We start from the raw sequence: 15,280 nt of genomic DNA, 5'->3' as shown, positions 1-15,280 counted from the left end.
AGACGGACGAAAGATCGGGCTTCACGTCGGTCGAGGCGCTGGACCTCAATCGTGTTATTTGTTGTTGAATTAAGGGGATGAACCTTAATCTTGTTTATTGTTTGATTAAAGGGAGGTACCTTAATCTTTTTGTTTGATCGGTTGAAGTTATGGACCTCAATCGTGTTTAGTTGATTGGTGAAGGGGATGAATCTTAATCGTGTTTGTTGATGGGTTGAGGGGATGAACCTCAATCGTGTTGTTTGATTAAGGGGATGTACCTTCATCTTGTTGTTTAATCGGTTAAGGGGATGGACCTCAATCGTGTTTCTTGACCGTTAAGGGGATGGACCATAACCGTGTTTGTTGATCAGTTGAGGGGATGGACCTCAATCGTGTTTTTTTGATCGGTTAAGGGGATGGACCTTAGTCATGTTTGTTGATCGATTGAGGGGATGAAACTCAATAATGATTTTTGTTGATAGGTTAAGGGGATGGACCTTAACCGTGTTTGTTGATCGGTTGAGGAGATGAACCTCAATCGTGTTTTGTTGATCGGTTAAGGGGATGGACCTTAACTATGTTTGTTGATCGGTTGGGGGGATGGACTTCAATCGTGTTTTATTGATTAGTTCAGGGGATGGACCTAACTATGTTTGTTGATGAACCTCAATCGTGTTGTTTGTTTGATTAAGGGGATGAACCTTAATTTTGTTGTTGTTGATTAAGGGGATGGACCTTAATCTTGTTTTTTGTTTGATTAAGGGGATGAACCTTAATCTTGTTGTTTGTTGTTTGATTAATGGTTGGACCTTGATCTTGTTGTTTGATTCGCTTAAGATGATAGACCTTAATCGTGTTAGTTTGATTGACCTTTCGATCGTGCAAGTACGTTAGTGGCACGTGATACTGCCCTTGCGAGGATAAGAAGATATACATATGCGGAGGCGACAAGCTTACGGACTGATGGCATGACGTGCAGATACGGATACGATCTTGTGTTGCTTTTAATTATTATGTACACACTGTATATAAATATGCTGAATCATGCCATGATATATATTACATTACTCTAGAAAGTTGACCCTTCCATGCCTTGTTTGTATTGTTTGTGCTGTTTGTGCTTGGGTGGTCGGCAAACTTTCAGACCATAACAGGTGGTGTTGTGAGTAGTTTCTTGTTGCTAAGAGAAGGTGATTGCACTGATCAACGGGAAGACTGGATTGGTGGATCAATCGAAGACTACAATGGTGGTGCTAGATTTAAGGTTAGGGCCTTGGGTAGTGAAGCTTACCATCATTGGTTAAAGCTAGTAGAGTTATTTGCATAAGTTTACTTTTGGTCTTGGGTAGGTCCCGATGCATTGCTTTTCTGTCATTCTCCGGTGTGGAAGTCATAGGGAGTATATCGGACTTATGAAGTTGTTGCTTTTGGATTCATTTGTCAAACCAATATTTATTTTATTGTATTTCTTATGATATGGACATCCGCTGTACCTACGGGTGCTTGCCTTGTTAAGGATGGATGTATGAGTTTATGAGCAAGTGTATGCATGTCAGGTTTTGGAAATGTTGAGAAGAAAGAACAATAAAATATAGTATTCCATAAAATATAATTTCATAGCTTCTATCAAACATCTCTAATACTCAAGGAAAGAAACTTGAGTACTTGACTGCTTGAAGGATCTTTGGTGGTTATTGCCGAAGGAAAATTGGGCATAGGGAAGTGGCAAACAGTTTTTTAAATAATAATATTTAAAAAAATCAAATTTCAAAAGATAATATTTTTCTTCTAAATCAAATAAAATAATATATATTTATTGATACCTTTTTATCTCTCTCATTAAAGTTGAGATAAGAGATCAGATAATAATAAGATATGTTTACAATTTTAGGGAATGGACAATCTCAATTGGAAAAAAAATTACGATCTCAATTCTAATCTTTTAACCGTTGATTTAGTTTTGTATTTCTTTAATTATTAAAGATAGATGAATTAATTGTTAGATGATGAAACTTACTAAATCACCCAAAAGTAAGGGGACTTAAAATTCATTTTAAGCCTTCGTGTTATATAAAAGTATTTGTCACAAATATTAAATTTATGAGAAAATTGGAAAATACACCGTCGATGTAAACTTGTTTTACACAAACGTGCAATTGATTTTGGCCACATCAAAAACTATAATTGTAATTTAATTAAAATAAATGAAGAATATAAGTATTTATCCCACATAGGATACAATAAATAATTGGATGACGGTGTAAAACTTCTTTACACCGACAATGCACATCCATTAAACTCTAAATTTATTGGAGTAGCTCTAAAAAAAATTAATTTCTATATACTGTCAGTGTAAAAAGTTGTACACAGTCATTCACCCACATCCTTCTATTTCTTATTTTAAATATTATTAAATTTAAAATTAATTATAAACTATCAAAATGAAAGGTTGTAGTTATTTTCACCGTTTGTGAATAGAAATCAAATAACTCAGTATTCATTTATCATATATGTGTAGTAAATTTCTACCAAAAAATAAGTAAATATGTGATATTTCACACCGAAAATAGACGTGATATTATGATGCAATACAGATGGATGAAAAAATTTATAAATAAAATATTTAAATAAGATTTTCTAATTTGCAACAAAGTAGGAACGCTCTGTCAAAGAAAAAAAAACAAAGTAGGAACGCTTGATGTGGAAAACTAATATCTCCCTTCCTAAATTGAAGAAGATTTTCTAAATCAATATCAAATATGAATGACATATTTTCTAAAATATATTTGAGATACATTCTCAAATCAATATAAAAATATCAGAAATTAAACCATTGATAGATATTACATTTTTATATATTACAATCTTCTTGAATCAACCGAGATACAAATACAAATAAATGAAGCTCTAATTTGCAACAAAGTAGGAACGCTTGATGTGGGAAACTAATATCTCCCTTCCTAAATTAAAGAATATTTTCTAAATCAATATCGAATATGAATGAAATATTTTCTAAAATATATTTGAGATACATTCTCAAATCAATATAAAGATATCAGAAATTAAACCATTGATAGATATTAGATTTTTATATATTGCAATCTTCTTGAATCAACCGAGATACAAATACAAATAAATGAAGCCTCAAGTTTCCTATAAATTCATCTAATTCTCCCCTATTGTATTCTAAATACCCAGTTGTTATTCTTCTTGTTTAATTTAATATCATCTTTTATTGCGCTTGCTTTGAGTTTCTTTTTCATTCATGGCTTGTGTTCCGGAAACCATCTGTACTCATTTGACACTAGGGACACTGGATGTGTGCCCGTATGGAAAGGAATCATCTTGCAGTACTACGGTTGAGAATGATAATGCAAGAAGACGTCATCATAGAGCTGGAAACGAATTAGCTGCGGCAGCAGCAGAACAGAGAAGGCGCTGGGGTTACTCCCCTGAATTGATGCTTTGTGATGATCCATGGAAGATAACGAAGAAGCTGACACAGAGTGATCTTGGTTACTTGAGTAGACTCTTGATTAGCAAAGATTTGGCTGAGGACTTAGTGCTTCCTGTGTTGACACCTGAACAAAGAGTGGCTCTCTACCAAAACGGAACTCAAATCTTGATTTGGGACATGGACACCCAATCCCTACATTACTTGGTTTTCAAGTTTTGGGTTTCTTCAAGAAGTTATGTTTTCATTGACAATTGGACTAAAGATTTCGTCAAAAGAAGGGGCTTGAAGAAAGGTGATGAAATCAAACTTCATTGGGATCCATACAAGAAGTGCTTCGATTTTTCAGTTCTTTATTCTAATTAGTTCAATTTCTGTTTTTTGACACCATCTCTTTGTTTTGGTTGCAAAGACATTTAATTTGTTAGTTCACCTCTTGTACTTAGTACTATTCCATTATAATTGAAAATAAAGTTCAATTTTTTTTGTGTTTTGACTTTGCTTACTCGAAAAAGACATAGCATGGTTAGGGTTGGTAATGGGCCATGGGTGGAGGTTTGACCATTCCCACACCCAAACCCAAATTTAACACCCAAACCCAAATTCAATATGGGTACAAAAGTTAAACCCAAACTCAAACCTACGGGTTTCGGGTTACCCGAACCTAAACCCAAAACCCAATGTGAGCACTGAACCGGAAGAAACCCAAAAAATTACCGAAGCAACATGTACATAAGAAAATAACATGAACATAAGCTGATTAAACCTCATAATCATTTCAATACAAAGAAAAAAAATATAGTTCATGAACATAATCCTAGTTAGTAACTTTAAAGAAAACCCTACTTAGTAACTTTAATAATATATATATATATATAAGGGTATTTTAAAAAAATAATATATATAAGGGTTGGTAATTGCATGCATAAGACTTCGGGTTTGGGTTTGAGTGCGAGTATAATCAATCCCACAACCAAACCCAAACATGTTTTAAAATTTAGGTGGAATCCAAACCCAAAGAAATCGGGTTTCGCCAGAAATTTCAAGTTGGAATTGGGTTGGGCCCCGCGGGTTTGGGGTTTACTGCCATCTTTAAGCACGGTTTCTTCTTTCTAGTGAATACAAAATAAAGGCATTGCAGGGCCCAAGGGAACAGAGTTGTTTGGAAGAGAATAGAGTGCAGGTTGAGCTCTAAAGAGGTAACAAACACCAGAAAGTTCCACAGTGCATCAAATACTTTCAGCCTCACGGAAGCAATAAGCACCAGAGAGATCAACTCTTCATTCTCACTACAAGGAACAAAACCATAACCGACTCTGATTGCAGATCGTGAAAATATGGAGCGGTTTTCGTGTGAGATTTAGCGGCGGCAGGCGACGACGGCCGTGGAAAAATCCACAGATGTTATGGTGACCATTCATGTCGAAGGTGAAGAAATCTGGGGTTCTTATATTTAAACGAATTCAGCGTGAAGAAGAAAGAATTGAGATTGTGAATTTGTGTATTCAGTATATTGTATTTTCTTTTATTTACAATTATGCCACCGCACTTTCTAAACACCTGCAGAATTACCTACGTATTCACGGGTAAATATTATTGGAAAAAGCTGCAGGTAAATCTATAGAAAGAATTGAAGGAAAATCCACATAGCAGGAAAATCCAAAGGAAGGAAAAATCCGCAAGTAAGAACATCGGTATATTTCCTATGGATTTTCCTACAAATATTTGCAGCAAACATATTTTGTAGAAGGGAATTGTTATTTAGCCCCCCACTCCTATTTAGACCGAAGGAAATTTCTGAAACCCGAAATTATCCCTTTCGAACGCACCTTTAACTAGCATGATGGTTGCAGTTTGAACCTCATTTTCAGAGTGCGACACGGACGCACACTGAGGGTGCGCTGGTGACGCACTTTGAGAGTGCGTGTACAACGCACCAACCATTGACCATGAGTCAACAACCGGTAAAACTCATTAAATGAGTCATTAAGTGCGTCGTTACAACCTAGGTCACCGCCTTTTACGGGTTGCCTCATCACGCCTTTTACGTGCTTCTTCTTTCTTTCGTAGGGCAGCGGCTGCACGCTCCTTACGTACCGATGCCGTGGGGGGGGGGGATTCTACTACCATGACTAGAACGGTTGGCCGGGGGCAAACTTAGATTCTTTGTTCTTTCCATATCTGAACCAACATTGGAAACATAAGACTCAAAATAGAACAAAAACATAGCATCGAAGCTTTGACAGATAAGGGTCTATGACGCATGTTCAGGGTGCGTCTGTGTCGCCCATTAAGGGTGCGTATCAAGCGCACCCTTAAGGTGCGTGCATTCTAAACACGCACCTTCAAGCTACGACATAGACGCATCTACAAGGTGCGATCAAAACCATAACAGAATGGGTCGGGTCACGTAACGAACTTGGGTTGTTGGCAGCAGAAGGTGGCGATGGGGGTGGCGGCGAATCCACACGGTTGCGGTGTAGCTGGCGATGGCGGCGGCCGACGGAGGCAGTGGAGGATATGCGTGAGAGAGGGAGGGAGATTTTGAATGAGTGAAATGTGTTTGGGGGAGGGGGTGGGGAGGGGGGGGGGTTCAGAAGTTTGAAAAAGTGGGAGAAGTGGGAGGGGGGGGGGGGGAGTTAGTGGGGAAAGTGAGAAGTTTTTTTTTGAACAGGGGCATTTTGGACAATTCGCCAATTTTGAGGAGTCTGAATAGGGGTGGGGGGGGGGTCTGAATAACAATTCCCTTTGTAGAAAACCTCATAGGAAAATATAACATTTCTTGCGATTTTTCCTGTAGATTTAAAATTCACATGAAAAACTTAAAATCTGCAGAAAAATCCATAGGAACTCCTGCTGCAAAAAAAATAAAAATAAGTAATTTTTTAGTAGTGAACTCTGATGATGAAGACTGAGAACTCGATAACTGATCATCTCAAATTGAGAACTTCACAGGTGAGAAATTTTGATTATGATGTTTGTCTCTAATTTAAAATAGTTGGGAATGCATGATCAATGTGAATTTTCAACATTTATTTTTACTCTATAGTTATTCATTCTGCAGTTGATACTTGATAATTATGTCACTGGTCTACGTTATATATCGTTATATATCATGTTGGTTGTCATTACCTAGTAAATCTTTTTGGTGTTGAGTCAACACAATGCTTCGCTGAGGACTCTTCCTGTTTATGGTTATACTGTAGGCTCTACAAAGCAGAAAGCATATCCTTGGTTAATAAAATATTTCAATAAGCACTACATTTATACAAGTAGAGGTTTGAGTTTTTCAAGCTACAAAGATGTTTTATAAAGACGACAATGTATTCTAATCAATGTTCTGAAAATCGGACCGGTCATCAAACCGGTCAAGGCACTGGTTTAAGGCTTTAAGGTTGAACCGAGGTCAAACCGGGGTCAAACCGGTTCTATTTATATAATGTTTTAAATTGTATAATATTAAATAATACTATGTTTATATAATAAATTAACTAGAGAATAATTATATGTATCAATAAAAAAACTAGAGAATAATTATGTCTAATATATAAATATATCTTTTCCTTTGATTATTTTTCCATTACGTCCTAGAACCACCTAGAGGCTAGAGCAATGTACAGTTCAAAAACTAACAACCTAGAGCAATGCAAAAGTAAATAAAACCACCTAGAGCACAACAAAAACCATGGGCTGCCAGCCTGCCATGGTTTTGATTTGACCAATGAAACATTTATGTATTTTGACTTGAAAAACAAAGAGAATTATAGAAGTGGCATTTGTGATTTGATTCAAAGTTTCCGTCAGATTTCAAAAGGGAAACATAAGGTGAAATTCACTTCTTCTCTTCTTCTTTTTTGATTATGCATGGACTTCTTCTCTTCTTAGTTCTAGCACAAACAAATGTTTCCATAGCTGCTCCATCTTCAAAACCCAGAGACAAAGAAAAGAGGAAGAACACAAACAACACCCCATAGCAATTGCCACCAGCGGAACTCGAAGGTTCAATATAAGCAGGATGACGGATAGAGATCCCTACGGAGGAAGCATAAGGAGATCCAGCAGCAAGAAGAGGATCTGGATCAACAACAGTGTGGCACTACGAGCTTGGAATGGTGCAAGCAGCCTCACGTGCGTCCAAAAAAAGTGAACCGGTTCAAGCCGGCAAACCGCCGGTTTTCACCGATTTTACCGGTTTGAAGCCGGGTTTTCCGGTTTTCGACCGGTTTAATTAGCATCCGGTTTTGGAGCTACAACGGACCGGCCAACCCTCCGGGTCCCGGTCGAACCGGTTCGACCGGCCGGTCCGGTTCGATTTTCAGAACATTGATTCTAATAATAAATTACACTATTATATCAGAGCTTAATTTAATTTGGTTCTGATGATTAGCATATTTACATTAACAAATGAAAAACTCTATCTAAGGCACATTGAAAACCTGTTTTTGTCTGGTTCATAAAAATTAAGTTTGGAAAGTGACACATATTTAATATAACAACCAGACCCTTTTCTGAGTATATGGGGTCGACTAATAGAGTTAACGACCCCACAATGAATAACCATATCAATAAATAAATTTCATTCTTGAGAATTTTCCTCCTCTTACTAGCTTATTCCACACCCAATTATTCCTCCTTCTACATATCAGTAAATCACATGTAATAGTATCAAGTTAGTAACCATTTCTCTCACATAGATACTCATTCTGATAGAGACTCTTCTAACTCATTTTTCACAACATATTTTTCATTCTTTTACCAACTGCAGAGGTAACTTTACTATTTACCTTTCATTGTTTAATCTTCATTCATCAATTAACACCATTGTCAATGATCTGCACATTTCTCAAGCACTAAATTCTCACCCACTCACCCTTTTTTCACACCCCCAACATCCACCTTAATCACAAGTACATTTATTTACTGTCTCCTTTTTTTTGACATCACATACTCAGACACTTTTTTTAGATGATGTATATCAAAGGACTCTTTTGTCTCCATGATCATGCTGATACACATAACATACCAAAACTCACTCGGATTCGACACCCATGCATGTTACACACGTAGGAAAGGTACCAGATAGAATGGAAAAGGCTTAGAACGGTAAAATATGGGGAAGGAGTTGAAGCACACCTAGTCATCTAGCTACATCTGTCAATTTGAGAAAATTACCCATTGCTCGTTGGTAACCAATTTTTTGTTTATGTATTTGCTTATTTTACTTTTTCTCTTTAAACTCAGACAGTAGAAGATAAATGTAATTAATTGACATTTTGATCTCATGATTTCTGGATTTTTTTAGTTTGCTAATGTGTTTAATACTTAACGTTTTGATCTGAAACCTATGAATAAAAAGAAAAATAGTTGATCGCTCCTCTATTTTATGACTGTTTGTTGTATGACATAATTGTGCTTAATTACATGAAAGCTATCAAATGTTGGCTTGATGCTGTTTTTCTATTTTGGAAACTTCTTTAGTGGTTGTTGGTGAATAAGGTTGCCTCCACACCTTTCTTTGAGGTGGAGAGAGGTGGAATGAGGAAAGAGATAAGAAGAAAAGAAAAAGTAAGAGAGAGAGAGTAGGAGATGTGATAGATGTGATGATAAGAGGAGATAGATAGAAATAAAAAGAGATGGAAATGAAGTGTTTAAAAAATGAGGTGTCTATATATCATTATTGGTTGTTGGTAGGTTGTTTCTAATGTTTTCTGGTGACATAAGGATGAGCCTGGGGTCCTTGAATGATAAAATGTAGTCTTCCTGTTTGTTTTTCCATTTTGGTTTTGACTTGAACTTTTTTAATTATGACTCATAAATTGTTCGGTGCATTGTACAAACTATCTTGAAGAGTGCTTTGATTGGATATGAATAAAAAAGACCGTTTGGGAATAATTGACAGTAATGGGGTGGCAAAATAAATTATTTATTCATGACACCAATTCATCCACGTATAAATCGAATCGCGTTCATCCATATTGAGAAATTTTATGTTGAGAATTCAAGTGCGGAGTTGGAGTTCCACATTGATTAATTATGGATAAGGAGAAGACTTTATAAGATATGTGACGCATAAACCTAATGTCTTAAGATTTTGAGTTAAGATGTGGTGTCGATATCTCTTGGTGTTTTGTTCCTCGGTCCATTGGCTCCCCTGTCTCTCCGAACAAAAATGGATAAGACTGGATCAATCATTTAACTTAATCGATGGAAAACATGCATCTCTTATTGCTTTTCATTCCACAGGATTATCATCTTAAAGCCAGAGCCGATACTTACGGATTGTTTGCGAATTAGAGTTACTTTTTGGAGGTATTTAGAGGGAAAGGCTTGGGAGGGCATATTTTTATTTTTCAAATTAGAAAATTTAGAGGGCATATTTTTATTTTTTAAATTACTACCTTACATTTGTTCCTATATAACTGTAGAGAGAGAAGAATTCAATATATTAAGAAATGCAATTAATTTTGTTAATTTTATTAAAAACATCATTTAATATTTTATTGAAACTCTAAGTGGATAGGGAGAAGAAGATGCTGTAGCAACATTAATATATACTATTATACTTCATTTCATAGGAGATCCTAGCATATTTAGAGAGAGAGCTTCAAGCCAGCTCGCTAATCTCTATTGTCCTACCATGTCCGATTACAGATGGTATAAGGACACCTTCTTCTCAAAGGTAACCTTAAGAGAAGATGGCAACAGCGCCTTCTGGAAAGAGCGCTTTATTTACTGGATTTCCTTGATTAAAAAATGATAAATTATCTAATACCTTTGATTGCATTAATATATATATATATATATATATATATATATATATATATATGCGCAATTTTTTTTCTTCAAAGTGGACAGTTAATAAGGAACAGAGATAATAAAAGATTTACATAATATTTTTATATAAAAAAGTTTTTAGTATGTTGTTTTTATGCTAATTTTTACCATTTCTTAGATTTTATTTTAAGAATCATTATATTACCATGCTACATCACCACTCAAATGGCTTGAGGGACTAAAATCTCACACACCAACAAGTTAGGGATGAATTTTAGTGAAAATTTAATTCAGGGATAAATACCAATAATTAGCTATAGTTCAGGACAAAAAATATATTTAACCCTTTACGGTTTCACATGAGTTTTTAACATTAATGGTTCGAACATCAAATGCACACAAAGGATCTTGAACCAGGTCAATGCATTTTTTCCTGGCATGTTCATCACTCAAATATTATCATAATATACCGAGAAATGGTCAATAATATTTACTTCTTCAACATTGGGGGACCTCGAATGTGGATGTTTAATTTCCAAATTCATTCAAACAAAGAATATGATTATGTTGAAGATTTGGAAATCAGTGATGCAGGTTTAGATGAAGACATGCAGTCAGGTGATGATTTCAATTCAAGAGATGATTTCGAGACTAAAGAAGATATGAAATACTCCCTCCATTTCACAAATATTGTTGTTTTGGACCTTCTTTCAATATTCCAAAATTTTGTTGTTTTAGAAATCCAATGCATTTTTGCTAATTTTTTCCACCTTTGCCCTCATTTAATACATTTTCTCTCACTTATCACTTTTCATGTTAACCAACCACAACTCTTCTCCATTAACTACATTCTTCTCTATCTAAGTATAATTAATATTTGCACATGGTACTAGTAAAATTAAATAAGGGAACTTTAGTAACATTATACTATCAATAATTGTCATCTTACTCTTTGTGCCACAAATCCACAATCTTAAATAACAATCTTTGTGGAACGGAGGGAGTAGTGTTCAGTGTTTAGTCATACACTGTATAATTTATTATATCATTTAAATTAATACAATCATATGTTTGGTGAAGCATTGAATTAATGATAAATACCATAAAAATCAATTTTTTTAACAACAATTCTCTTTAATTCAAAATGCATTACTTTTATTTTTGGTGGTGGTAGTGGAGTGTATGGTGGTGATGGTGGCGGCAACAATGTTGTAGGGCGGTGGTAAAGGGTGTTGTGGCAGTGGTTCTGGTGGTAGAGAGCGGGTTCTAGAAGTGGCAGTGGCAGTGGTGAAGGGTAATGACAGTGGCGATGGTGGTGAAGGGGGGTGATGGTGACAGTGGTGAATTAAAATGTTTTCAAGTGACTTATACGTAAAAATCCTATTAAATAATTCTTCCTTTAAATGTATAAGAGTGACTTTATGAAGAAGAGAATAAAACGCGAAATCAATACACAATAATGGTGGAGAAGGCAAAAATGAAACACCAAAATGGAGAAGAGAATAAGATTGATATTTACTCAAGATGAAGTTGTGGTTGAAGAAATGCTTAATATTAAAGGTAATGGTTTTGGGTTGGGAAATAGTTGAGAAGAGAAAGAATTGGAAGTGAAAGAGAAAGAGAGAGAAATGAAGAGGGATGTGTGAAGGAGATAGTAAGTTGTGGAAGTGATGGGCTAGTGGGGTGTTTTAATATTAGGGGTATTTTGGATTTCTTAGAAACACAAATTATAGTTTGTTTTGTGAAAAAAAAATTATAGTTTGTTCACGTATACATTTTGATTCCACTTTGATAAACTGTGAAGAGAAGATAGATAAATAATTGATATACAAGTAATATGATAGGAAATGCATATAGAGAGATAAAGAAAAAAAAATAGAAATGATATATGTGAAAAAATAGTGTGGGTGAATCTTTATTTAAAAAAATTGGAATAACATTAAAAGGTACAAGGATGTAGCAATAGATACTTTCAAAAAAAAAAGTACCAATAGATTTCATTTTCCTGATTTTTTTGACTTGTATCAACTAACTTCTTTTTTTTAATTGAAAAAAAATAAACTAATTTTTTTCTCCTTAAAAAAGACTCCAAGAACAAAAAAGGGCTTCAATTTGTTAATTAAAGGAACCAATGGGAATGCTCCAACTAGACTTCATGATCTATTTCTTGTATCCTGAATGACATCACAGCCGTTTATTAAATTCGAGAAAGTACAACTCAACACTTCACTCACCGTCCTATCCCAAACGGAGAAAACATACGGAGAGTGAATTGTACGCATTCGAACATTGACGCACTCCCCCACTATATATAGGCCCTCATCACCAAACCTCGCAAAATTTTAGATCCTTTTCCCCTTCAATTCAATTCGAAGAAGAACGAATCAAAGCCTTTCGAGGTTAGTTTTTTCTTTCCTTTCGGGATTTTGGAAATTAGGGTTTACTGATTGTTCGTTATCGTAATTTTTTTTACATAATTGTTCTCTATATGAAGATTTGATGTGTTTCAAATCTCGTAACAATTGAATTGTTTGATTCTGCATTCTAATTTGGTATATTTCAATTTGTTCCGCATTTAGGGTTCTATCTTTTCAAGATTTAGGGAATTAGGTTTACTGATTCTTCAGTTGTGATGATTTGCTTTACATTATTGTTATCTATTTGAATTTGAATGATTACATGCTTTTAAAATTGCGTAACGATTGAATTATTTGATTCTTCTTTTCTAATTTCAGGGTTCTCTATGCCTTTATCTTGGAGCCGACGATAATTTTATTTGCCAAATTCATCGTTTTTATTCACACTTTTGATTTATATATGAATTAGGTTACAATTATGTTTCACCGGTAGTCATGATTGTTTTGATTGAGAGGACGAGAATGTCCATGATCTTTAAATGTTGTTATCTGGTTGTGTTTTTTGTCTTACTTTCTTGTGTTTTACAGATGGCTCGTACCAAGCAAACTGCTCGTAAGTCAACCGGTGGAAAAGCTCCCAGGAAGCAGCTTGCAACCAAGGTTTGTTTTGGAATCATCACCTCAATCGTTATTCTCTAAATTTGTATTGGGTGCTTGAAATTTTGGCCAACGGTTTCATATTTTGTTTTTTCTACTTTAGGCTGCTCGTATGTCTGCACCCACCACCGGTGGGATCAAGAAGCCGCATCGTTATCGCCCTGGAACCTTTGCTCTACGGTCAGTGACCCTTTTCTGGAATCCTTTATATTTGATTGTTTTACTAGGGTTTCCATTTTCTTGATTTTGTTATGTTTTCTAATAATTGAATTGTTATTGATGGAATAGTGAGATTAGGAACTACCAGAAGAGAACTGATCTGCTGATCAGGAAAATCCCTTTCCAAAGGTTGGTTCGTGAAATTGCTCAGGACTTCAAGGTAATGTGTAATTACTGATGTGAAATTCAGGTCTTATGTGTTTTTTTTTCTTAATCATTGTGACTAAAGTTATGTATTTTTTCCTGTGGTTGTAGACTGACCTGCGTTTCCAGGGTCATGCTGTCCTTGCATTGCAAGAAGCTGCTGAGGCATACCTCGTTGGACTCTTTGAGGACACCAATCTGTGCGCCATTCATGCTAAACGTGTCACTATCATGCCTAAGGATATCCAGTTAGCAAGGAGGATTCGTGGTGAACATATTTAATGTGGTACGTTTGGTGCTGGTCATATGGGGTGTGGCCGTGGAAGTGTTTTGTTATTTAGATTTCTTTTTGTTGAAGCTTATTAGTGGTATAGTTGTTTACTGGTAGAGGAAAATACTGCCATATTTTGTGAAGCTCGAATTATTAGTAATTGTGGAGTTTGGTTCTCTAGTTCTGTGAATTGCTACCGTAAGTTCTGGACATGCAGCCATTTCGTAATTGTATTTGACAATCTTTTGTTGCCATCTAAGATAGTGGACCTAGTTTATTTTGATGCTTGTTTGTTCATGTTTTGGGAATACGACAGTGTTTAGTCATATTGATGCTTGTTTGTTCATGTTTTGTTCACTGTTTAATGTTTAGTCATAATATTTTGGGAATTGTGATGAAGAGAAATGAGAAATTTTCATAAACGAACAAGTTTGCACATATTGAGTTCTAGCAATGAATAAGAGACTTATTTCTAGTTATCATAAATACAATATCTTGACATCGTCCCAACACATAAAAAGATGTTGTACCAGTAGCCGTGACTTTCTGCCACATGTTTTTGAGTTTTTCCATATTTATAACAGTTATACTCCCTCTATCCCTTATTATAAGTCACTTTTATGAGTTTTATTTTTCCCAAATTATAAATCAATTTACAATATATAAGAAGAATAGATAATTTTTGTATGTCTACCCTTATGCTAATACTTAAATTTTTCCACTATCCAAAATTTTGCTTTATTTCTAAGACCATTATCATTTAGAGATAGTGAAATATTAATAAGGAGAGATAATTTTCAATGAGGGTAATTTAGGAAAATTATTAAAAAGAACTACAAATTCATTACTACAAACTAATTTTCATTGCTTATGGTAGCTACAAACTAATTTTCATTGCTTATGGTAGGAAGGATCTTGTGGGATTGTTTCTTTTAATTTCCTCAAGGAAGAGGTTGTTGGTTCTGTTATTTCCGATCTCCCCTTGTTTTTTTTTTCTCTGAAATTCTGTTATCTATGTATAGCTTACTTGCTTCTCAGTTTGTACTCTTATTGTATTCGGGTTAGCACCCTTTGTGCTTGATTTGAATGCAATGACTAGGCTTATAAAAAAATAAAAAACAGTAATTTTAACTAGTTTTCTTAATCTTAAATAATTTGGTAAAAAGACTTATATTGGGATAAAGAGACTAAAATATAACTGCATGTCCATGTATTATTTTTTCTTTGTGAAATGGAGGGTTTTTCTTTTTTGTGAAATTGAGGGGCTAGGTCCCGGACAAGAAAAAGCTCAGTACGCCCTAAAAGGTAGTGGAGGATGCGGCCTTTACACAATCTTGATACATAATCCAAAGGCAATCCCCAATAGGAGAGCTAAATACATGAGTATCGAAAGGAAAAGAATAGCCAATATAGGCTAAATGA

At 35.0% G+C, this 15,280-nt stretch overlaps 2 protein-coding genes across 3 annotated transcripts; both read left to right on the top strand.

The window, feature by feature from the left end:
- The first annotated feature begins 3,247 nt into the window (after positions 1 to 3,247).
- On the top strand, positions 3,248 to 3,802 carry LOC130744153 (putative B3 domain-containing protein At1g78640). Its single transcript, XM_057596343.1, has one exon. The coding sequence runs from the start codon at positions 3,248 to 3,250 to the stop codon at positions 3,800 to 3,802; it is 555 nt and encodes a 184-aa protein (XP_057452326.1).
- Positions 3,803 to 13,122: 9,320 nt separating this feature from the next.
- On the top strand, positions 13,123 to 14,066 carry LOC130742699 (histone H3.3-like). 2 transcript variants are annotated; one of them, XM_057594801.1, is made up of 4 exons: positions 13,123 to 13,227; positions 13,328 to 13,404; positions 13,513 to 13,603; positions 13,699 to 14,066. In XM_057594801.1, exons 1-4 carry the CDS (start codon positions 13,156 to 13,158, stop codon positions 13,867 to 13,869), a joined length of 411 nt encoding a protein of 136 aa, XP_057450784.1. In that variant the 5' UTR covers positions 13,123 to 13,155; the 3' UTR covers positions 13,870 to 14,066. The 2 variants fall into 2 exon arrangements, with proteins under 2 accessions (XP_057450784.1, XP_057450783.1); XM_057594800.1 differs by having other exon boundaries at positions 13,156 to 13,218.
- The last annotated feature ends 1,214 nt before the right edge of the window (positions 14,067 to 15,280 follow it).

Source organism: Lotus japonicus, chromosome 3, assembly GCF_012489685.1.
Source record: "Lotus japonicus ecotype B-129 chromosome 3, LjGifu_v1.2".
In the NCBI taxonomy this organism is placed as follows: Eukaryota; Viridiplantae; Streptophyta; class Magnoliopsida; order Fabales; family Fabaceae; genus Lotus; species Lotus japonicus.
The sequence above is the reverse complement of the archived record's forward strand: the minus strand, read 5'-3'. Positions and strand labels throughout refer to the sequence as shown.

Coding starts and splice junctions, on each gene's coding strand:
- LOC130744153 (XM_057596343.1), top strand. CDS start 3,248: ATGGCTTGTGTTCCGGAAACCATCTGTACTCATTTGACACTAGGGACA.
- LOC130742699 (XM_057594801.1), top strand. CDS start 13,156: ATGGCTCGTACCAAGCAAACTGCTCGTAAGTCAACCGGTGGAAAAGCT. Junction 13,228..13,327: donor GGAAGCAGCTTGCAACCAAG/GTTTGTTTTGGA, acceptor TTTCTACTTTAG/GCTGCTCGTATGTCTGCACC. Junction 13,405..13,512: donor CCTGGAACCTTTGCTCTACG/GTCAGTGACCCT, acceptor TTGATGGAATAG/TGAGATTAGGAACTACCAGA.